The 24,604-nt window shown below is 44.5% G+C and overlaps 1 protein-coding gene across 1 annotated transcript in view; it reads right to left on the bottom strand.

Moving 5' to 3' along the window:
- LOC118774123 (peripheral-type benzodiazepine receptor-associated protein 1-like) overlaps positions 1-24,604 on the bottom strand; it is an 89,999-nt gene that overhangs the window by 21,264 nt on the left and 44,131 nt on the right. Inside the window, exons 2-13 of the mRNA XM_036523279.1 lie at positions 17,659-17,766; positions 17,221-17,349; positions 15,341-15,517; positions 12,721-12,855; positions 9,225-9,503; positions 8,211-8,294; positions 6,497-6,586; positions 6,048-6,170; positions 5,560-5,664; positions 5,223-5,273; positions 4,069-4,101; positions 1,048-1,228 (exon numbers count right to left, since the gene is read on the bottom strand). Of these exons, the coding sequence (XP_036379172.1) occupies positions 1,048-1,228; positions 4,069-4,101; positions 5,223-5,273; positions 5,560-5,664; positions 6,048-6,170; positions 6,497-6,586; positions 8,211-8,294; positions 9,225-9,503; positions 12,721-12,855; positions 15,341-15,517; positions 17,221-17,349; positions 17,659-17,766 (1,495 nt within the window). The remainder of the gene's footprint in view (positions 1-1,047; positions 1,229-4,068; positions 4,102-5,222; positions 5,274-5,559; positions 5,665-6,047; positions 6,171-6,496; positions 6,587-8,210; positions 8,295-9,224; positions 9,504-12,720; positions 12,856-15,340; positions 15,518-17,220; positions 17,350-17,658; positions 17,767-24,604) is intronic.

Genomic DNA, 24,604 nt, shown 5'->3' with positions numbered 1-24,604 from the left:
TCTACGGCGCGGACCCTCCCCAAGCCCTCCTTCATGCTCTTTCTGACACAATGCTGAGGGGTTTCGACACCTTGGTGACCCAGTGCGCTCATGCAGGGACAACAGTGAGGTGGAGCGCCGTACACACTGAGTCGTGAAGCAGAGCTAATCCTCTGCAGGTGATTACTGACAACTGCTACAGCCCCATGAGTGCAACTGACGGCTGACCCCCAATGACACCCTTGTGCCCCATTTCTCAGTGACATTCCTCATTACTCTATTCAAAGCTGGTACCCTTTAGGGACAGGTTACAGAAAGGACCGTCGCTCCCTTCCAGACTCCAGAAGGCGATATCTCCCAGAGAGATCAAATCCCATGAACCCAATGAATCTAAAAGCAGAACAAGTTGACATGCTGTAAAAAGGCATTGAGTTTAAACCCACTACCTTCAGAAAAAGCATGACAAAGATGTGTACTGTTAAAGTACATGCAGAAAGTCTGACAGCAAAGAGAAATTTTAGCTGCCTGGGAATGAGTTAAACTCAATCTGATGCTCTGTTAGAGCATTTGACAACTCTGTATAGTGCTCTTTACCTTATTTCTGTGGCACATTATTTCTGTGTCATTACCTGCAGAGTGACACTGCTGCAGGTAATGACAATATCAACATCAAAAAAAAAAAACAAGCAACAAAAGCCAGCCTCCCTATCAACTGTGTTGATACAGCTGGACAGCAATTACCCTTTTAACGCTCAAAGAGTCCACTATGAATTTCAGAATGGAGAGGGCGTCTCTGACATTCAAATTCAATTTGTGAACACACCCCCTATGAACAAAATGCTGCGGTCGACTACTAAGAACATAATGGGATCTCTGGTTACTTAAGACCAGTCCAAACCTTAGAGCTCTTTTCAGTCATTACAGATAAAGTCATTAAATTGTTGCGATGGCAGAACCAGTCTCTAGCAAATGAATGAAGTGACACTAGGCATAATGCATGGCACAGATTTTTAGAAAAATTACCACCATGTTTCCAACAGACAGACAGAAAGGAGATCAGCAGCCTACCTCTCTCCCCGGCCAACCCGACCCCATTGGTCAGATGGGACAGGCCCGGGTTGGAGAGGGTGGAGCTGCCTCCCAGGTCCATCTTGCCCGCCTGGTGACGGAACCTCTCCAGCTCGTGGGACAGCAGGCCGAACTGCTCGCTCTGGTTTCGGCATTTCTCCTCCAGCTCCCGCACCTTCCCCTGCGGAGTGCGGCCCAGAGTCAGTCACCTCTCAGTGGACGCCCTGCGCCCTTCATAGGGGGCCACCTTTCCCATGTAACCCCTCTAAAACTCATTACGAAGGGCCGTCCGCTTCAGAGTCTGAATTACATGACAGCACTTACCTCAGTCAGGGTCAAAGACTTTCAACGATATGTTAACTAGAACAGCCATGGTACAAAATTATAACCACACACAAAAAATGAGCAAAATGTAAATAATAAGAACTAAAAATGCTAAAATAAAGACAATGAAATGGGAAGAGGACAGGGGTCACTGAGTACAGTGATGGGGTGGAAGTAAGGCAGGGAGGGGGGAGGGGATTCAGCGCTGTAGGTGTCTACAGTCTAAGGGAATCTGCAGTCTAGCATAGCCTTTGGCTAACTGCATAAACTGCCAAAGCCATTAACTGCACTGGTTACAGCTGTGTACTGGCACTCATTTAGTTAAGAAAAGAAAAAAAAGAAAAAAACATGGGGTATGAAGCCATTTTGAATATATGTCTATAAAGTGTGCCTAGTTTCACTTCCTGATTCTGATACCGGCGAACTGTAACTTCCTGTTAAGCTGATCAAACAGGCCACACAAACCAACTGTTGTACAACACCAGGCTAACACGTTCAAAATACTGTTTCCTGTCAAATCCTTTGACCTACTCCAAAGCACAGACAGCACGTTTGGAGAGCAGTTTCTTCATACAACCATTTTAGACTTTTGATTAGTCTTCATTTCCCCTCAACAGACATCAATGCTACCTGAAAGTAAACTGTGAGCTGAGCTATTATACAGCGAGGTTAGGTGCTGGTTTAGGACCCCCACCAAAAAGCCCCTGTTTGCCTCTACACAGCACCCACATAACGCGTCACACTCCGGGACTCTGTCCCACTTGCACAGTCTGTCAGGTTGCTCAGACACACTGGCAGTGACAGCTGTCTGGGCCTGGGTTTGTGTGCCACCAGGTCAGGTGCTTATTAACTACGGAAAAGAGTTTAGATGGAAAGAGAAGGCCTCAGCCCCACCCCCAGCATGGTCTGTGCTTCACCTCTGGGTGTAGCATTGCCTTCTGCTCATGAGGTTATTGAGCAGAGCAGCCCATATGAACAAAACAGGCAGGGGAAAAAAAAATACTTGGAAAAAATCAAATTACTTGCTAAAAGTTGTCACAAAAATTTAAGGACAAAGCCCCATAGTGGTTGTATGGAATGCTATAAATCCTGAGGGGCTACCTGCATAACCCAAATAGAGCAGAAGAGCAGGAAAGATCAGTCTCTGCCAGCACTTCATACCTCCATGGTACTGATAACACTTCATTTCCACAGACTTCACAGAAAGAGGACACAAAGGCTGTTGTTAAAGGAATTGATGAAGGACATGGTACACCATAAAGGAAGTATTTCTGCAACCCGGTAATGCCGGGGCCAGCGCTGCATTGAGACCAATCTGTGACACGCCAGCCACAAGCACCTTCTAATCCACGGCCCTGTAAAGAGCCTGAGCCCACTTTACACAGTCTTTAATCACCCGTACACATAGCAGCAGATGTGAGGGGGGGTCTCAGTGTTGACAAGGGATTATTACAATGAGCACAAATTGCTGTGAAGCCCGTTATGCAACGGCACACCTTTACTCAGGGACGCAGAGGTGGTGACTCTACTGACTCTCAGTGATCAGGGCCGGGCTGTGATAAAGGCCGTGCTCACTACTGCATCTGCACCAAAAATGACGATCAGCTATGGCTGCACCGATTTCGTTTCCGCTCAGTCTACAAAAGAGCTATTTGCAGCCAGCGTTTCTGCAAACTGAGCTTCTTTTGAAGCGAGGTGTGGTGCTACTCTACAATGAGGGGGGTAGGCATGAAATAACAGGAAGTTGTGCACTGCCGATACCTGCATGCAGTCCAGCGTATTCTGGTTAGCAGAAGAACAAAGCACAAAAGATTTCAAGAACAACCGCAGGCAAACACACGAACAACAAAAGAAATGAACAAAGATGAAACAGGAGAAGGCATGCTTATAACATTCCAAGCTGAGGAGGAGGGGGGAAAAAAGGTTAGGTTAATAGATTAGACACTGCAATTACACTCCAGTTATAAATGTCAAGGTTTGCACCACAGAAATGCCTGTGTCCTCGGACCCTGCCCGCAGCCCCCTTCCTGTGTCTCTGCGGGACGGCGGGGCTGGTGATGAGTGCGCCCGTGCTGCACGGGAGCAGCGCGGTGGTGGCGGCCGACCGCTCGGCACACATGACTGCACGGCACGCTCCCTCACACCTGCAGGTGTGGATTACGCTTTACTGAAACCCCACTTCGCCATTCACCACAGACACGCTACTATTACGGGCAGTCACAATACACCCGCTAGTCTATCGGAAATGGAAAAATATATATATATATATTAATAAGGCCACAAAGAAATGCGGGAAGCTGTCTAAAGGTAACAGTATACAGCACTACATCACAGCCATACTGTTTTTATTATATTTATATTTTTATAAATATGTTTCATTTATCAGTTTCTGATTTCATTTTTCATACTGATTTCATAATCATACTTCATCCAAGCAATACTAGACCTTTATTAAATATCTGAAAGACTACATTGCGCTTTCATGAGTCAGTCCTATGGCAGGAGATAAAAGGTGAAAAGCCCCACTGGTCTATGTATAGTCTTGGCTCTCAGGCACACTGATTTCATTTGGCTGAAAACCATCAGAGAGAGAAAGCGAGAGACAGGGCCCTCTGGAGGAACAGAGGCATTTTGGTGATGCATGTTGAGAGAAAGAGAGCGAGCAGTCCAAACGGAAGAGGAGGTGCTGTACTGTACCAGCTCTCTCTGCAACACTAGCTGGATCAACTCCTACAATGAAATACACGCTTCATTTACCCAGCTGAACACACGGTGCAGGAGAATAAACAACATACTACACCAGGCATGTTGCGCAATGGCAATTTATCTATGCAGTTTAATATCCTTCTTATATATTTTTTATGATGCTAGCATTACAGTACTGATCAAAGCACAAGGCAAAGCACAATCTGTATTTCAATTGTTTGTTTAAGATAACCACAATCATCTTTTAAATTGCATCAGTATCTGTTTAGGTGCTTGCTTCTGTAGAAGGGGTTTTTGTACACCAGTAAGACTATCATCATTTTCATATTGATATAACTACAGTGTAATACTTCACAGACGTGCATCATGATATGTACTGAACATCCAACACAAAACCATATCTGCTCAGCTGACACACTTATTCAGGCCAAATCCATACAATCATTTGTCACATATTACAGTCCCTTTAACCTGCTGGATATTCATTGGACCAGCAGAGATGGAGAACAGGGCCTTGTTTGAAGAAACAACAGTACAGATACATCATGCACAGTCTTGGTTTGATATGGTCAACCTATACAATTTACCTGGCTGCATCTTCCTATCCAGTCTAAGAACATATTATTTATCACAGTAAAGTATATCTCAAACTTCAAAATCTTTGTTCAGCTGAAAAAACTGCTGGACAAAATGACAATTTTCATTACAAGGGACCAATTGACAGGGCATTTTAAGGTCAATTAGAAACCAACACCATAACTATAAAAGTCTGTTGTTCATATATACACCCCTGGGGTTAACGCCTTGACCAGCTTACCACATATAGTATTTTTTTGTAAGTGCGCTGCACGGTGTGGTTTATACATTACGTATATGAACATGTAAACATTTCTGTATAAGTGGGTTGGTAGGGTAACTCTGACATAAATAATGCATAAATCCATGCTCTGATCATTGAGGGTGTTCTTGGAATGCATCTAATTCTAACTGGTAGGCAGCTGCTGTGCTGTGCTGTGCTGTCTTTCCCCTATGAAGATACATTTCTTTAGATGTGTTGACAGTCTTCTCCTTTAGGCCTTTAACATAACATTACTCCAGCGGAGTGGGAACAACATCTGCATTTCAAAGGAAAGACCCGAACTCACCTCAAGCATCTGCACAACCCCTTCATGTTCCCTCTTGGCAAAAAACTGAGCCTGTTGAAGCACAAATAGGCAATGAACTGGAAAGGCACAGCAACTACTAGTTTGAACTACTTACCAGCAGCATACATGGTGCACAATCACACGCTTGCCACAGTATTTTATACATTTGATCAGCTAAGTGCAGCAGTACCATTTTCTCATTTACAAATTATTTCCATGCCTTTGACAATACTGACTGGATGAACAAGGCGCCCCATGACCTCATGACCCGTGAGCGCCCCCTGCAGGATGGTTTCCTCCCTGCCAGGGGAAAGGCTTGAAGGGCGTGAGGGCTCACCCGCTGTAGCCGTTTGATCTCGTCCTGCTTGAATTTGAGGATAGCCAGTGCCTGCTCATGTTCCAATTCCAGCTGCTGCCTTCTCTCAGCTACCTCTCGCATATGCTGTGGACAGACAAACAGACAGGTTCTCTCTGAAAAGGCTGCTCTGCGCACTTTACCTTAAAAATATCATCTCATGTTTTCTTCTACTGACTTGTAAGTGATAAAGTTTACTATTGTTTAGTGTTTAGCTTGACATGAACAAACAATTTCATGATGCTTACAAGAATGAAAGACGAAGAATAAAAGAATTCATGAATACATTTAGCTGAACACTTTCCCTGGATTTTATTCTCTCTCTGAGCCCTCCTAAAATACCTCCATATACCGTAAGGCTTAAAAACACAATGACTGTGATTCTTTACCATGACACAAGGTTTTTCATCCAAGACAGGAAAGACAGCCATTTATAAAGCAGATGACACATTTAGAATGTCCTCCTGTACCTTTAGGACCTGCTCTAGGTTCTCCAGTTTGGCGCGGAGTCTCTGGTTCTCCTCGAGAACTGAATTGCGTTGAGCGGTCACTTCAGAGAGGTCTTCCCTCAGCACCTCATTCTCAACCTGCACCTATGAGAAGGGTACAGTGGGGTCAGAGCTATTTCTGCTGTTACTGTGAGGAAGGCATGTACCAACCCACACACGCATTCACACGCAAACACATCAGAAGCAGGAACTCTCCATGTGACCTATCTCCTTAGCAAATCATTCCCTGGATATCCTAAGGGCATGGCAAAGCTTAACTGAAATGACAGTTGTCAATGGCTTGGGATCCACCAACAATTAGCTTTGTGGTTCATGAGAAAAATCTCAAATGCCACTTGGAATGGTGAGCATGTAGCATATAGGAACACACAGGAGGGATTTTTGATGTGGGAGCGCCACCTTAAACTCACCTGGTCAAGCAGCTGCACCTTCTGCCTGAGGTGATCCGCCTCCTGCTCTACTTGCTCATTTTTGGCTCGCTCATCCTCAAGCTGGCTCTCCTGTCAGTGACAAGACAGCCCATCACAAACACACATACACACATCAACAGGAGAGCCTCCCATCCACCTACCATGAACCCACGTGTTCTAGCTGGGTGGAGATCTGCAAAAATCCCCAATAGCAAAATTCTGGAGACAGAAATAAACTGGGCATCTAAAACTGGCAAAGGAAAGGATGGAAGAGAATGATGCTCCTGAAAAATGAATATTACTGAGATCGTTTGCCATCATTCCAGGAAAAATTCACAGCCATTTGCTAGCGATAGCCTGCGGCAAGCCGCATAATTGCATAGCAAATCTGCAGAGCGCACTGCCTCCTCCATCAGTTCCATGAAATTGGGTGGAGCTGGTTCTACACACAAGAAAAAATGGATGCATGTAATTTTTAATGGCCAAGATGATTCATGCACATAAAATTATCACTGCAGAAACCCCGTGCTGCTCAGAGTTACAGCTTCCCGGTCTTACACAAGTGTTATTTTGCATCATTTTGTTAACAAGCGGATCTTGTTACACATTATAAGTAAATCATATCCAAATGGAAATGTTCAACTCAAGAGGGAAGCCATAATCGCTTCGGTGGTGAGACAGCGAGAGCTTTGGTTGCGTTTTCAATGGCTTGGGGCAACATAAAATTATATGATTCAGACTAAATCGGAAACAGACTACCAACACAGGCTTGTAAAACGGTAGACCTCAATAATGAACAATTCATGTCCATGTTGTACACAGCATTCAAAGTAGAATCAGCAGGTATCACAGAAGTAAAATGTTCACTTTCAATCATCATGATAAATAGATTTGGCAGCACACATCAGTAACAGAGTCAAAACATTGTCTTATTCTATGCAAAACCAACTGCAGAGCATGTGTCTGGACAGAATATGACCAACATGTGCTTCAGCACCGCTCCCAACATTTTTTCCCATCCACTCCCTTACTATAATGCTGCTTAGGTGTTTATTTGACTACAGTTCAACATAGGTCACACCACACAGTGACTGGCAATGGTCTGGGAAACGACTGAATCTTTTTCTTTTGATTTCACTTGACTGCTGGTCAGTCAGCCTGTGAGGACAAAATAAGGGACCATTTTTGGTCATGAAGAACATCTTTTACATTGAAATGTGAGAAAACAACCTTACTAAAAAACCATGGCTTCCTGCTCCAAATGACAAATCAGTGCCTCTGCACCACCCTGGAACACCCACTGGTTGAATTGAATCATTGAATCATTGAATCATTGAATCACTGAATCACTGAATCACTTGAGGACGATATACATTTCATAAAGACCATTTCCCAAATGCTGATTTACTTATATTGATCTTTATAAACATATACATATTATATTCATCTATTGATTTCAAACTTGGTAATCAAAGGAAGACCAAAGATGTTTTTTTTTTTATTCTCTCAATCATTCTCTAGCTTTCAGCCTTCATTCACACAGATACATATTCAATTGTGAGATTTGATTAGTTTCATTAAAAAATGTAATCTACAGCGAAATGTACTTTAGAACGTTAGATTCGTTGGCCTTAAGAATGCAGCGGAACACGAGAACAGTGCTGTGCAGCGGAAGCGATTCATTCTAAAAACACCCGCAGAGAGGATTTCTTACCAAATCCAGACATCTCTTCTGTCTTTTCTTCACTTCATGTTCAAGGCTTTCACATTCTTTTCTCTTCTTGCTCAGCTCGCTTTCCTGGAAAGTCATGCATCGGCAGCACAGCAATAGAATAAGCTCTGATTACTCATTCATTTGGTACTGATATAGTATTCAGTTCATATCATATTAATACTGCCATAATCAGATGTTATTCTACACAGTTTTAAGAGCAGCATGCATAATGTTTTTGCAGCACGTACTAATAACACTGCTATTTGTCGGGTTTGAAGAAAAATTAATTTTCATTCTGACCTATGACGGGGCAACGACGAGGTATTACAAAGCTTAACATCCTTTAATTATTCTAAATGCAGCTTACATAGGTCAATAAAGAGGAGAAATCTGCTTATTTCAGCGTCCTTAGACAGAGAAAATAATCACATACGGTATTACTGGAATATGCAAGTAGTAAACAGAGGGGCTAATTGCACACTGGAATCAGATTAAAGTGGGCTGGCCTCCCGAGAGCAGCGCAGAAAGAGCAATATCGATAATTAAAAGCTGATCGCTGCTTAAGCCACGCAGGTGAGGGTCAGCTAAGACAGTGTGACTCAATACACAGTAATTGTAGTGAAATCATCTGGGTAACTGCATAACCAGGCAGGTGATTAACCAAAAAAAAAAAAACCCACTACATAACCCCATTCAGGTTCAAGTGTCTGTAACATCTGAATTGTAATATTTGTGTTATTACTGTATTAGCATATAATAATGCTTCATGCTAGTTCATGCCTGTTCAGTACAGTACTGGAGCATTACTGGAGCATGTTGATGGATCCTTCCTGTTCAAATGTAACAGACTGACAAATGTAGCATAACTAAATTGTAGTTACAGCTCTCCCACTGTTGTTGGGAGTTTATTACACCCAGTAATATGGCCCTAGTATGTATAATATAACAATAGTGGAGATTACAGCATATGGGTAGCCACGTTTTGTTTGTGTAGGGTTGTATCCTCATCAGTACCTTGGAGCACTTATCTGCAAACCCTGCAAACTGTTGGGGCATGAGAGCAGGTTCTACAGAGAGCAGCATGCTGTGGAGTATCTGACTGACAGAGTGGAAGGAGTGCAGGGAGGTGCTCACCAGCAACTGTAAACGCTGTTCTACAGGCTGGCCCTCTTGGGAGAGGCAGGGGGGTGGCTCTGGGCTCACAGGCCGTTTCTGCTTCTCCTCCTCACCAGGAGTCTCCTCGCACCCGGCTGGGGCTTCATCCACTGCGGGCAAAGGGGTCTCAGCTGTAACCTACAAGGGGCACAGGGGACAGAATCGCACCTCTGATATTAATCAGCCTGTTACTGAATTGAGAGACAGATCCAGAGCCATCCAGAGTGGCCCGTTTGAACACAACTGTACCAACTATGGATCAGCTAGCTCAGGGGGCTGTGATAAGGCAGACACTAAACTCAAAAACAAAACAAGATATTGATATAAGAAAAAAAAAAATACAATGCTTGCATGTTTTGTGTAAACACTTCACTAGCATGTCATTGTTTTCCAAGCCACTCAATAGTGCATGTTACAGACAGCTGAAAAAAAGTCCAGTTAAAGTAAACCAGGTAAAACCCTGAACACAGTCACTCAAACTCAAGGAAACTCAAGGAAACCTTGCACCATCCTTTAAAATCTCCAGCCACTCCCATTCAGCCCTGAGATTCACTCCACTGTTGGTGAGGCTGAAAGCAGCGCAGAGGTGAAGTGTTGACCTGTCACCTGTATGAGCTATTTAAGTCCAGCAGGGAAACGGATGACATTGCTGTCATCTCCTTTGTCTTTGGCTCGGGTCAGGAAGCGGCAGCTAATTTAGTTCTCGCCCGCGTATGCTCTCAGTGGAGCAGAGCTCATGGCCGCTGCACCCAGGGTCAGGGCACGGTAACGAGATAAAAGGGTCAGAGCAGCAGGCGGGACCTATGGGTGGGGGGCGGGGGGGTGTTCCCCTCACGGAACCTGAGGCATCATACTCCACAACGTGAAGTCACCTGGGTAGAGTCCTGGGACACAATAAGAACCAACAGAACAACACAACAGCCTCCCCGCTCCTACACATGCCCCAACCGCCACCACCCCACTGCAATATACAGATGAATTGTGACCTCCGAGGGCGAGTTTGGTTGTTCCTAATTGGCTGGCAGGCCGAGGGCCGTATGGAAGTCCGTATGCAGGGAGGGAGCCTGCCGCGCCTTTTCCATTGGCCCGGACGTGCAGGTGATCTGCGAGTGGCCTCGGCTGACCTGCCCTGGAGAGCCTGGCACCCTCTCGCGTCATGTGCCGGAGTGCCAAGGCCACCTCCCCAGGGGTGACACACACCCCCGCCCGCTCGTCCCACTTCAGTGACGCTACAGCGTCACGTGCTACAGCCCACTTTGGGGGAGAAGGAGCGCACCCCTGGCCTCTGCTCCGGCATGGACCTCTCGGGACCACGCGCACTAAACCAGCAGATCCCTTGCAGGCACTGAATGCCATAAGCACATTGTGGTAATCCCTATGGACTGCTGAAACGGGTAACTGGATCACTTCTTTTAAAAGCACCTTAATGGATTGGCCCGACTGTATGGTTTTTAATGCATATCGATTCAGTGATATTGAGGAGGGGTGAGATTTTTAACAGCGTCACGATTTTTGGCTGTAGGCTCAGCCACTGAAGTCCTCCATTGATGTCAAATATAAAGGCATTTTTGACATCTGTCACTCAGCCAGGTAAAAGCCAGCAAAAAGACCTGGTCATGCATGGTGAACGAGTACAGGGCTGAACATTTGGGATTTACTAAAATGCACATCAACAGCAGGGCAGTGAGATCTACAATCCACTTAACTGCAACGAGTTTGTGATAGCGTGGATGTTTGTACACGACGGACAAGCAGCAAACGTGTGTGAAGACACAAAAGGGTAAATCAGTAGTTAGCTTTGATTTGATCTTCCTGGGTCTATGCAATTATCAGTTCACTCAACACAAAGTTCACACGGCACACAATTCCTGAAGTGTACCGCTTCAGTTTGCCTTCACTGGCACTGATATTTGCTTGCAGAGTGCACTTCACAGGGATTCTGACAGGAAAATCAGCGAACCACACGCACATACACACAGACACACACGGCCACACATACGCACACAATATGCACTCACGCGGAAATTACCTACCCCTATCCTGTGATCTGTGCCAAAGTGAAGGCTGTCCCGGGCCCCCCAATAATCCACAAGAGGAGAGCTAGAAAAGTCTTCGGTGCAGCTGAAGTCTTACCTACCATCCAAAACCGTCTCACTGCTGCCACGGCAACACAGAGAGGATTTACTGGACTGTACCATTCTGCTGTCAGAGGGGATTAACATGCACACAACATGCTCCCTTTCTGCATGTGTGTGTGTGTGTCCCTCTCACAAATGACAGATTACCGGCGCTCCCTCTCAGCTTCTGAGTGACTGACAAACTTTCGGTTATAACTGCGAAGGGATAGTTTCAGCAAGCGACATCTGGCATGCTGTTAAGGGAAAGCAGCCTTCTGTGTGCTCTTTTGGTAAATATTTATTTCCAGAAAATGTTGTTTAGATAGTTTCACCAATGAGGAGAGATACAATCTGAAAGTCCAAATTAGTGTCTTTATAAGAGGGTTCAGTCAGGATTTTAGAGGATGTTGAACTTGAAAGGAATAGGGATCTTACTGCAATCCAAATAGAATCCCTACTATAACATAATCTATACTAATATTTTATATACATTTTTGTTATTACTTGAACACTTTACATAACTAATGAAGTGCCATATGTTAATGCCTTTCCAGTAACTTTATTTAAAGCATTGTATTAGACATGCATTACATTATTACTTATAGTTGCATAATTAAACATGCATATACATTATAAAATGTACAAAAAGACACACCATCAGACCATAGTATTTAAAGAATAATGAGAATTTCAACCAAGAGAAAAAATATTTTGCTCAATCCATGAAGTCCTAACTGACCTAACAATTACATTTATTAAACTTGGCAGTATTTATCCGAAATGTCCTGACTAGCAAAGGGCTTCTAAAGTCCCTGTGCCTTCCTTTCAGCCCAGAGTCCCAGAGGGGTAGTCATCTCATTATGTTTCGTGACAGCGTACTTGCAAAGGAAGACAGTAAGCTATTATGTAACTCGACCAAACAGTGTCCGCGCCAATGTAAACATACACTAAGCTTTCCAAAGCGCAAACCAAATTCCATATCAGCAAAGATAATCCTCCAGCCGTCCCCTCCCTTTTATGAGAGAACCTGTTTCCATACCACTGGCTCTCTTGAGGGAACACAGACTTTCCGGCTTTATGTTGCGCGCATATGCCTGTGCGTTTTCATTCATCCACGTCGCATGCACACAAGAGGCGCGGTAGCTCTGTGCAATGATACCCCTATAGCTTAGCGCTGCCTGCAGGTGGTGAACGTGATCGGCGTGCCGGTGCCACGTGACGGCAGGGTGGCGCCATACCTTTTCCTGGGCGCTCCCGGGGACGGGCTCCTTGACAGACGACACGGACAGCTGCCTCTGCAGCCTCAGGACCTCCCTCTGGGACTCACGCAGGAGCCTCTCGAACTCCGGGATCCCCGAGGGGCTGGGGGAGCCCTGCGGGGGACGAGAGGAGGACATGAGACCCACCTGTGCTGCAAAAGCCTTGCTGAGCACCAAAACCACTATGCCTGTCGACACAGCTCCGAGATCCTTCTCCTTAGGCGCATAGGCAATGTGCCCTAAAGCTTTCCTTTCATGTACTTACAGCCCCGCTGTCACTATTACGGGTCTTTCTCCTGTGTGAAGTGCAGCCATGAGCTGTACCATCACAGCTTTAACCCACAGGCTATCCTCCAACCCAGCTGTGATTTGTTATTATTAGTACTTCCTTCAAGTTGTTAAATATTTATGTGTTTTTGATATCATAACAGGAAATGGTTGTCTTCCTGTAACTCTGCATGCGTATTTAGAAAAAAAAGGCAGTTACTATGGAGAAAGAATTGATTAGGACTAAAAGGGAAGCACACTTTAGCTCTGAGGGTTTCCTTCCCTAGACAGAACAATCAGAAGGGCAAAAACACCCCCTAGTTTATAAACTGGATTCAGGAATACAAAGACCTCACTGACAATTCAACTTCCCAGCAAAACTTCCAACCCAGAACTGCAAGGACGAAGTGGACAAAGGCTAACAAAGGACACGTTTAAACACTGGATACAGTTTGTCTTGGATTGTAGCTGATCATAGCTGACTGAAACGCACCGCGTAAAATGGGAACGTGTGATTGGCTGCTGGCAAATGGGAGGGACACGGTTGCTGAGCGGAGCGGTGGGCACTCTGGGGGTTAGCAGCTAACCGCTGCGGCTGCAGAGCGCCGACTTCACGGAATCGTTAAGGGAGCTGCTTAATGAGATTCTCGGATCGATAACCTATTAGGACCCAAACGAACGCCATGAAGTCACTGGCCTGCCCTCGTTTGTTACCCTAATGCTTCTGTTGTGCTGCCGTGGCCTGCCGTCACCCTGAGCTTGGAGCCATTCTGCTTGCTCCCTTCTGCGTGTGAGCTGGCCTAGAATCCGATCTGTGTTAGCAACACGAGCACGGCGGCAGCTGCAGCCACACTTCCTGGTTGGCCACCTAGTGGACACCTGCTGTACCTCTGTGGATTCTGACCTTCTGCTGATACGAGTACATTCGCCCAGGGGGGTTTAACTGCAGACATAATTTAAAATTGCAACAATGCATTAAAACAGTTTTGCTTCACAGCTACACTTTTTTCCAGGTGTTAGCTTGTTTATCACGATAAGAATTAACTTCCCAGTGAATGAATCATTTTGAATTTATAGAGTACTAGAACAACAAGTTCAAACTAAAAACAGTATTCGGATGCAGTCCTGTTATATCAGAGGATCTGCAATTTGAATTAGAATACGTGATCAAATCCCAGGTGTGTGGCCTCTGCAGGCTTACCCTGGACAGTAACTTGAACTGCTTCAGCGAATGCCCAGCTGTATAAAAGGATAACATGAAAAACAAGCTATGTGAGGCCCCACGGACAAGCAGCTCATAAGCAAATAAACAGTTTAAAGTAAAAATGCTATTAAGGGACTGTCACTGCACTTTGCCAGTGCTGTAGAGAAAAGAGCGGATTACGGAACGTTCTCGTTTTCTTGTAGAAGAGCTGTGCTTTTTCTTTAAAAGGCTGAGGCCGTACGTGGCTTACGTCTTTAGCTGAGTCACGTGCGCAAGTGATGAGTCAGGCTAAAGGAAAGGGACCTCAGCTGTGGTGACGACAAGGTCACCGGCTTGATCTACAGCTCCAGTCCTTACATAACAACTACAACAGATGTTCCAATCCACATGAAATGAGATTTAAAATAAATAAATAAATAAATGCTGTCTAAAACACAGGAGCTTGAGGTGAACCGCTGAGAGTTGCTGTCTATTTACCGCTGTTAGCACAGTGGCATTGTTTTATGGGCTAAGCAGGAACTTAGCTCTTGTAGGGGCTGGTATGTCCAGCAGAGGGCAGGCTAGGACAAAATGCTCACAATAGTGTATCCAATTAGACTACATGTGGTGAGACAAACTACGCCTACATCGGGATCTGAAAGTGTGAGGCATTTGCAAATCACTGGAATGGAAAAGATAATTAGCACATCCAGTAAGTTTCCACTTAGTCATTAGGCAATTAATGAGGGCTGACTAGTTCACACATAAAATATCTTCTTCAACAGACAGTTTGAGCCAGAAATGAATCAGAAACGCTGTATCAGACATCCATTATTAATTTGCTTAGCAGACTTTATCCAGGGCGACCCAGACAGCTTACGTTTCTGCAAAATATTTATTCACACAGACGGATATTCAGGTTAAGTAACTTAAGATCAGTGATCCATCCCGGGGTCAAAACTGCAACCTTCTGGATGCCAGAGCAATTACCGCTGCTCCAGTGCTGCCGCTTTAAATGGGGCTACTTTCAGACAGGTAATGGAGAGTGTAAACTGCTCTCGCTGCAGGTGCATTTGGCAGTCGCGCTCTGCAGTTTATGAAGGGGGGGGCTGGCGGATGTGAGGGAGGGATTGGGACAGATGCCGGTACCTTCCCTGTGCTGAGCCGAGCCTGCAGCTCCCGGCACTCCTGCTGCAGGACGGCGATCTCTTTGTCCTTGGACAGCAGGGTGTCGGCGTGCTGGGCCAGGTCTCTCGCCCGCTGTCGGGCAAAGGCTCGTTTGTACTGCTCCACCGCTCCAGCCTTCAGCGAGGCAGGGGCATTCACCTGTTTGGAGGAGGGGGGGGGGGGCGGGCAGAGACAGGGGTCAACACTATATCCACAGGGCCTCTCAAAGGTGCCCACATTACTATAGCAACACACACACACGCTACAAAGACTGTTCATAACACACACACACACCTTTTTTTAAGTATTACAAACCTTTATCATAAATGCATTCTTAGCAGTGGAGGTAACTAGTGCCACACTCCTTTACTCACGTATGAATAACTGACTTCAGCACAGATACAAAACCCCTACTGTGTAACAGCAGAATTACTTCCAGTATGATTTCTTATTACATTGCCTTTAACCAATGAGGCTATGACTGATGGATTGATCTATACAATAAACAAAAACGAGGTCAAACACACTGTCAGCCGGTCCCTGTAGCTCAAAACAATGGCTTGATCGAATTCTAAGCAGCCGGGTAGCTATTGATTGTGCTTTTGTATCGATTTTGCTGCAGTCCTACACTTCTATGAAAAACAGGAGGAAATGGGGCAGAAACCAGCTCTGCGCCTCTGTTAGGCACAGGCTTTCTGAAGTGCGCACTTGCTGACAGACATGACCACGCACGTGGCTCTCTGGTTAATGTGCTTGCTCTGCTGGGAGTGTCCTTTCTTGTCAGCGGGCTTTGTTTTACTGGGCTATTTTAACCACAGACGTGCTTCTCAGCAGAGCATGTTACAGCTTTGTGTCAAAAGTTCTTCTCCAGTTAGAAGATGTACGGACTGAGTTGGAAATATATAAAAAAAGCATCCACTTCACATTTAGATGTCATCAGGGGACTCTGAATTCTGTGGCATGGATTTTGGGCAATTCTATTGGCCCAATTTAATTTACAAGCTTTCATTCTTTTCAGTTCTGCTGTTTGTATTCTATTCTACTGTTTTTCAGCAGTGTCTCCTTACTGCTTTTTCCCTGGAGTGAGGAAATGTTTTTCTAGTTTTTCCCCAATTGCCTCTGGGTTTTCACTTTGCTAGAATATGTTTAGCAGATGCTCTTACCCAAAGCAACGTACAGAGTGCATTTAATAGGGAGATGAACTGTAGTGTAGATACACAACTGTGACAGTTGACTTTGTGACAACGGAACTGTGAAAACGTCACGTCATTGTTATTGTTTGACTGAACTAGCGGATGAAGTAAATTCATTGAGTAGTCATGAAATGGTTACACAGTGATACAATATAACAATCTACACTTTCTCATGACCCGTACTGAGCTTCCATGAATTCAAAGAATGAGATACAAACACCGTGCCTTCAAACTACTCACTCACAAAATAATCTTTAACACAGAATGCGTCTACCTCAGCAACTGTTACTAACCTCATCGATACCGTATACCATATACTATATACCACATAAATAAGTGTGGACCCGCTTCAGAGTGCATTCTGGGCAACCGAGGTGAGGGATTACACTCAGTGTCAGTGCAGGAAAACAAAATGAAATACCAGTTTTGAACATTCTTCCCAAGATTACTCGGTAATCCTTTTCACTAACGGTTTCCACAGCCTTCAAAGACCGATGCTGTACAGGAAGCATCACATTACCATCCTGTGAAAAACGCAGTGCTGATATGTTGAAGTAAACAGGCTGTGTATGTTCGCAGATACTCAGAGTCCCCCGAACGTTGGGGAGAGCGCTCTCCTCTGCGCTCCTCGCAGCAGGAGGCGCGGAGGCCTGGGAGGCGTTTGCTCACCACTTTGAGGTTGGCCTCCTGCAGCTTGCGAGCCCTCTCCTCCAGGCGCTTGGCGATGACTGCCAACTCCGTGTTCTTCCGCTTCAGTCTCTTCACCTTCTCCTCCGTTTCCGGGGAGCTGCTTTTGCGCTGATCAGAAAGCCGATAATTAAAGCTCCCCCCGCCACCCACAGCGTGCAAGAACCAGCCACACTACCTGCTAGCTGAAGGACATCATTCTATAAGAATTACTGGGGAAACAAAAAAAACCTGGTATTGCCTTCCACCTGCCAAATTCTAGAGAATACTATCAATTTATCAAGTATTAATATGATATACCATTTAATCATCTAAAGGTAACATCAGAATGCAACCGATGCCCTGACATCTGAAAAACGGATCACAAACTGTTATGGAATCGATGCTCATTTGTGAAGGCATCCATTTCAGAGCTCTCACCAGCAGGCCGTTCTCTTCCTTCAGAGCAGCGCATGTTTTCTCCAGCTCCCCCAGCGCCCGGAGCAGCTCCGAGTTCTGACGCACCAGATATCCGTAATCCGTGCCATTCTGGAAAACAAACAGCAACAATTCAGCGTGACGACACGGCCGACTCAACAGTCTCTCCCAGTTAAATTTGCACAGCACGACTGTGGAACTCTCCTCGATGCTGCTACACTGGGAGACCCTGAAGGAAAGCTAGCTTTGATAGCTGACAGGCTCTCTGTTACCCTAATCAATTAATGAGGTGTTCAAAGGCAAGTTAGGTGAGCGCGCAGACCAATCTCTCCTCAGTTTTCCCAGTCTACACATTTTTCCAGGGTTATGGATCTGGACAGTGTATCAAAAGCCATTCTGGGTGTTCTCATCAGGACAGATGATGGTTCAATAGACTGTTCTGAGCGCAGTTCAAGCACTTCAGCTCTGGCGACAAACTTAATTATCCTGTCACCACACAGCCGCAAATACACTCGCACAGACAAAGAGTCGGAACATTCACAGGGGCCCACACAATGCATGTCAACGAAAAATACTGCGCCAGACTCCTGGCTCAATCCCGCCTTTTCAGATCGCTCTTTGCACCACAGCTGATCTGACAGCGAAGATAAAACAACCTATTTTGAGGCTTAAGGATTAATCGGTTTCTGTCAGCCTCTCTTTGATGGCTCCCTTGTCAACCCTGGGGTGTTACAAACACACTTGTTGTTTCTGAGCTGGCAATTAGGCCCTCTGGATGCTCCATCGGTCGGAGGCTTTGATTCCGCACGGCTCCAATGCCCCAGAATCCTCTCGCTCCATGGGAAACTAATGCCAGCCAGTCCACAGTATGGCCGCTCCATCCAGGACGGCTCCTGCCTCAGTCCAGCACGGGGAAAGCGGAGGCTAAAACTGTTGCAGATTCCTTGAAAGCGATAAGGCGCTCTGCCTCTTAATGAATTGCAATGAAATCCGCCACGAGCCACAGCATGGTTAGAGATAGCGTTTGAAGTGAGCAGACAGAGACATCTGGACATCTGGAGCTAATGCCCTGTGTCATCCTCTGAACCAATGCATAACACTGCACACAGCCGCCTGGGAAACGCAAGTGCCATGGCAATGTGCAAATAAGATCATTAATCTGTATGGTGCACAGAAGTGTGGTCGTGAGCACATATTGCACATGCAAACTGCTGAAATAGTATTTTTCTTTGTCCTGGAAAAATGGTAACCCTATTGTTGTTCACAAGGCAGTCATCTGGACTGATGGTTTTTTCCATCTCATTTCTAACCTGAAGACAGACAGAATGGAAAATGCTACAGTCCATACTCTCAAAAGGGTTCGATAAGCCTATAATAATCCTTACGGAGACGAGTGTATAATTAACTCAATAGGAACCTTTTGTGGATTTTTCAGTTTTTCCGGACACCCTTATTGAAATGTCATCAATCACCCAACCACCTCCGATCACATGATCAAAGGTGTAAGGCGTGTAATATGAGGAATCTGGGTTGACGCTGACAGCTTTTGGAAAAATAAATCAATGGTCAGAAATTGCATTAAGTCAGAGTGACACATAGCAGGTAAGTATGCCAAATATTACGAATGGAATGACAGCGGAGTCCATGGGGTCCAACTCTGCAGTGGAGAGGCAGCTATCTACGCAACTGCCCGATCAGCAGTACATTAGGACCTCTACCCTCTGAAGATGGGCTTTGGTCTAAAATGTTAAAATAGTTCACCATGTCCACTTAATATCACTCATTAAACACTCTTCAAGTGAGAGAGGGCATGCACTCTAGTCATGACATGTAACACGATATGCTAATAATTGTAGAGGTCTATATTATACCACATCTGACAATATTGGCAAGCAGTTCATTTGCCTAATGCAGATTAGATTTATTAGTGACAGTGGAGTAAATGATTTAACCCTCTAAGTGGGAAATGGGCAGTTTTAAGAGTAAGGCTACTAAAACTTTAAAAACTAGGGAACACACACTCACACTCACACTCACACTCACACTCACACAGATGTGTATACACACATGTACACACTGAAAGCGAGGATGCCCTCCATCAGTGGCCTAAGAGCAAGTGGAAGATATGATGGGTCCACTGTATGTGATGGAGTGGTAGAGCTGCTAAGGGGACAGCTACACTACCTACAGATTAGATTGCTGGTTACCTCACAGCAGAGCCCCCTGAGACCTGGAAGACACTAGAGGATACTGATACAGCCTTTCTTTACAGCACAGTACTTCCCCTTTCCCTGATTGCAGATAAACTTTTCACACCTGAAATGTGAAATATGGCCAAGCCTACAGATGAGCAGCAACTACAACTGACCAGATAAGCCATGCAAATTTGAAAATTTCACAGTGAGCAGCCAGAGGGAGGCCCTGCATAAACAGTCTGCTCTGGACCACATGGCGCAGGGTACCCCGAGATGAAGCAGCCCCCGTTTCCCTGTGAAGGGATCATCTGCTGCCTGGTGCTGAATACTTCAAGCCACCTGCACACAGTGTCAGTCTAACACTAATGAACAGCTGCTTGGTTTTTATCTGCGTTTCTGTTCCTTCTCCAAGCCATAGCTGTATCAACACAGTCCATCCTTTGAACAGGCTAATTGCTAATGCTGGTTAGAGGAGCCAGGAAACCCATATGCTGTGGGACGGAAGCAGACACGGAGAGCAGACACAACACTTGGACCGGTCTGCGCTAACGGGGATAATCAGTCAATTCCAGCCGACGGTTCTGTGACTCAACCCGAGGGGGCAAAAAAACAACCAGGGCTGTAAATATTCCATCCAAACAGCCCTTTATCTTCCATTGGGAAGCACATTTATTAAAGGTTTGCTAGTATAAAGACAAGCAATAATGCCTGAATTGTGGATTGTCTTGATCGCTACATAGCAATTTGCTAATATAAGAATATAATGAAACAACTCAAAATCTATTGTTGGCTGGCTGGCATTCAATTTTTACAAAGAAAGATTACTAGCGCATGAAGTGACCAACATTCCCTGTCAAGCTCAATGTCATTTCTCCTTGACAGTAGACATAAAACAGAACTCACTACCCAAATTGATAAAAGCACAATTACCCAAAAGAATACAATTACCCAAAAGAATACAATTGTAATGACTTTTCCAATTTTTTGTGGCACCTGATTAATGGGTTTAAAGTATGATGCAATATGCATACTCTATGAAAGTGAAGTAAGCCATTTTCTACTCACTGAAAATGGCTTACTTCAATTATGACAATACTGCTAGGAGTCAATAAAGCAATGTCTATTCTGAAAAAATTAAATTAACCACTCATAATTGAGTTGACTGCTGCTGTTCATTGATGGGTTTCTGAATTCCTTGCTACCTGGACATTACAGTCACATTGAGCATCTACAATGCTCACAATGCAGTGTCTTCTTTTTTGGTCTCCAGATCTCAGCCTAAAGCTTAAGTTCATACAATATGAAAACACTCCACATTAGTCTTCATATGGACACACTTCAAAATTCTGGCTCTGGTGAAGGACATGATGTCCATTGTATCTGTCCCCCAAGAGCAGAAATTAACAACTCGATTTAAGTCTTTTGTGCTGGAAATTGCTCTGAATAAAAGCATCTGCTAAATGAATGTAATGTAATGTCCATTTACTCAAATCTCTGTCTGTTCAGTGATTTGAACCTGACTAGCTGGCACCATTTTAAAAGTTGCCTGCATGCAGTTATTCATGATGTTAGCAGTAACAGGGAGGAGCATGTAAAGAATATGAAAACCTCGCAGTCCTTACAAACGCCAAAGAAACTGGCTCAGCTTCATAGGAATAACACACAAAAATATATATTTTAGTGTTGTTAAACTGCCTTGCCATTCAGAAAATCTTATCAGTAAAATAATAACGTAGCATAGTTCTGACTGGTACCACTGACACACAGCACCACCGACTGGCTTAAGACCACACTGCTCACACATATACTGTATGTTACACATGGTATTAATTAACCTTAGCTTGCTAGCTAGCTTGCTCTAAAACATATTATATTAAAAACAAGTTCTATATGGTGCCCCTTTCCATTAGTGTTTCTTAAGGCAAAAACTACCGCAGTCAGCTGTTAGGAACATGACTGGTACAGCAGGTATGCCAACAGAACTACTCAAAGACCCTGGGGTCATTCTAAAAGTTACCTTCTGCACTATATAACTTCATACAGCATTTACATACAATCTCACATGGCCACACAGTAAATGCGCAAGCTTCATACTTTTCACTTTCTTCCTTATCGTCATCATCTGTAATGCTTCAGGCCCCTAATTTACACTCCTTACCTCTCCCTATATTTAGCCAAGTGCCACATCTGCTCTTCACAGTAAATTACCAATTGATTGCCATGTACGTCTTTGCGCTGTCCTTTCCATTACTTGCACTCACAGCATTAATTTCAATACATCATGCTTTTCCCACTTCCAATAGTATTGTTAAAATTTCGCTCACTCTTCCCACATTTCATGTTTGGAGGTGACACATTAGTTATGGGTCATTAGATCACATTAGATGAGAAAGCATTAGTAAAACATGAATAAACACTACCAAGCTACAAACCAATATTACGGAAACATGGGGTCAGTTTACAGGAGTACTGTGCCAAACTTGTTTAGTGTAACTTGGCTTCATGCTGACATCAATCCCTGTTAGGCAGACATATTTTCCAAGTGTTAGTACTGACTTGGAGAGAACAGGCAGTGTTGTGTGAGTAATGTGGCATTTCTGTAGGCAGACAGCATTTTAGTGGAGATGTATTTTATCCCTGTAAGTGTCTGCAGTAAATGGACAAAAGGTCTCTGCTATAAATGGAACCTAAGACTCACTGCAAAGATAACAGCTCTCGAAATGTCACACAAATTGCAAACCATTCGGTATATGACATTTTAGGAATTGTTTCTCTAAGGTGGAGGATCACATAATGGCATGTTTATAAGAGCTGAACATTTAGCCTCATTTTGCTGATAAGGGTCTTCACTTTCTGCCTTTAACTTAACAAGGTTCTAATTACATAGACTAAGGGCCTAGTCCCTTTGAGATTCTAAAAACAAACAAAAAAACATTTTTCCCCATTCATTCCAGCCATATCCCACAAACCTTATGACTTTACCACAAGCATAGTTTCCCACAATTTTAAGATAAAAACCAGTTTTAAATCAGAGGCCAGACATTGAGACCACTATCAAACAAAGCAGTGTATTTAACAGTAGCCAGACAGAGGTCAACACATTCAAAGGCACTCTCACCCATTGGCTAAGTTCAAACAGGTGAAGAAAAGTCAGCAGAAAAAACAATGTGTCCTTCAGCATTTTGATGCCATTTGTTTTAATACCACTGATACAGCGCTGCTGTCTGACGCTAAGTGAATCGGTTCAGACACAATCAATCTTTGGCCGAATCGTGTCTCACATGCGCTCCTTGTTTCCCCTTGGATTTATTCAAATTGTCTGCAGTCAGAACAATCTGTCCTAAATTTGCAACCTTGAAGGCCAGCTCCCCCCCCACCCCCGTGTCTGGTGTGTCTCGTGTGCGCCTGCATCAGTCACAGTGACCGCGTCCACACAAAGGCCTGGCTGTCAGGTAGGCTTGCGGTGGCGCTTGCTATTCGCAGCTGACGTTTCATTAAGTTCCCGCGGTGAAGCGGTTAACTTGGCGGCGCAGATGTGCTGGATGCGGGCTCATCCAGAGCGCCGCGGTCGCAGGGAGGAGCGCTGGCCTCTCACTCCGCCGGGGACAAGTGTCTAATCAATGGGGGCTCAAACAGAGGTAATTGATGGCTGCTCTGTCTGCTGCCTCTGCAAAAAAAAAAAAAAAAAAAAACCATGCACTGACATATCGGCAAGGCCCGTGCTGCCTCCCATAATCCATCTGCCTGCAGGATGGAGAGCATTTTGATTCCTTTAATATTATTCATTGCATTTCTGTGCACAAACATGGTTGTGCCACAGAAGATTTGGTTATAACGCCACAGAAATAAATCAAACGCAAAAAGGTAATTTCTCATAATATTAATTTCACACTGACAATGAGTCTTTGTTACAGCACCAGCAGGGGATGCTTTAGACACTGACTGTTGCTAATTCCTCTGGACGGGGATGTTAAACCCTTAGTCAAGAACTTTCCCCATGGCATGTGTTTACTTGTTTATTCATGCACAAGTTTATCGCATGCTTGCTGTTACTATCAGGCCATGCAGACGGCTGCGTTTAGAATCCTTCCAGCAGATTACATTAGATTAAATCTCTGAAGGTCAAGTCTGAAATGTGCCTTTGGGGAACCAAAAACAGCTCTGTATAAAGGGTGATTTTTCAGCACGGCTTGACACAGCTCCAAATATTGCCACCTTTTTTCCTAAACTGGACTTTGCAGTTTCTCAAATGTTTATATACTGAAATAATTTACAGTCATAGCTTCATACCTCCACACATTTGACTGTCAGTAGCGAAAGGAAAACATTACACTTTGAAATGATCTTTGTCATTTTTCAGAAATAATAAAATCAAGCTGAAACCTGAACGTATAATGCTAATGTTGAGAACACACACACTTTCCAAAATCTTAACTGTCTCACTCTCATCGCTCTGAAATCTCCTAACAGTATCATATTTGAACTGCTGCAGTTTGTACCAACACGGGTGAGAATTCACACTTTGTCTGCGAAGTTCACTTTGGTCCTCAGAGTCATAGAAAATTAATGACAGGAGGAGCTTTGGGATTGGAACGTTTTGGAGGAAACTGACAACAGCCATTCCGGGGGAGGGGGAACACCTGGAACATTTCTTTGACAGTCGCTTGTGTGAAAATCCCATGTACCCAACTGCACGTCAGAGGAATTTAGGTCAGTACGGCATATTTCTCCTCTGCTGCGTGCGGGATAGGTGT

This window comes from Megalops cyprinoides, chromosome 3, assembly GCF_013368585.1.
Source record: "Megalops cyprinoides isolate fMegCyp1 chromosome 3, fMegCyp1.pri, whole genome shotgun sequence".
NCBI lineage: Eukaryota > Metazoa > Chordata > Actinopteri > Elopiformes > Megalopidae > Megalops > Megalops cyprinoides.
The sequence above is the reverse complement of the archived record's forward strand: the minus strand, read 5'-3'. Positions and strand labels throughout refer to the sequence as shown.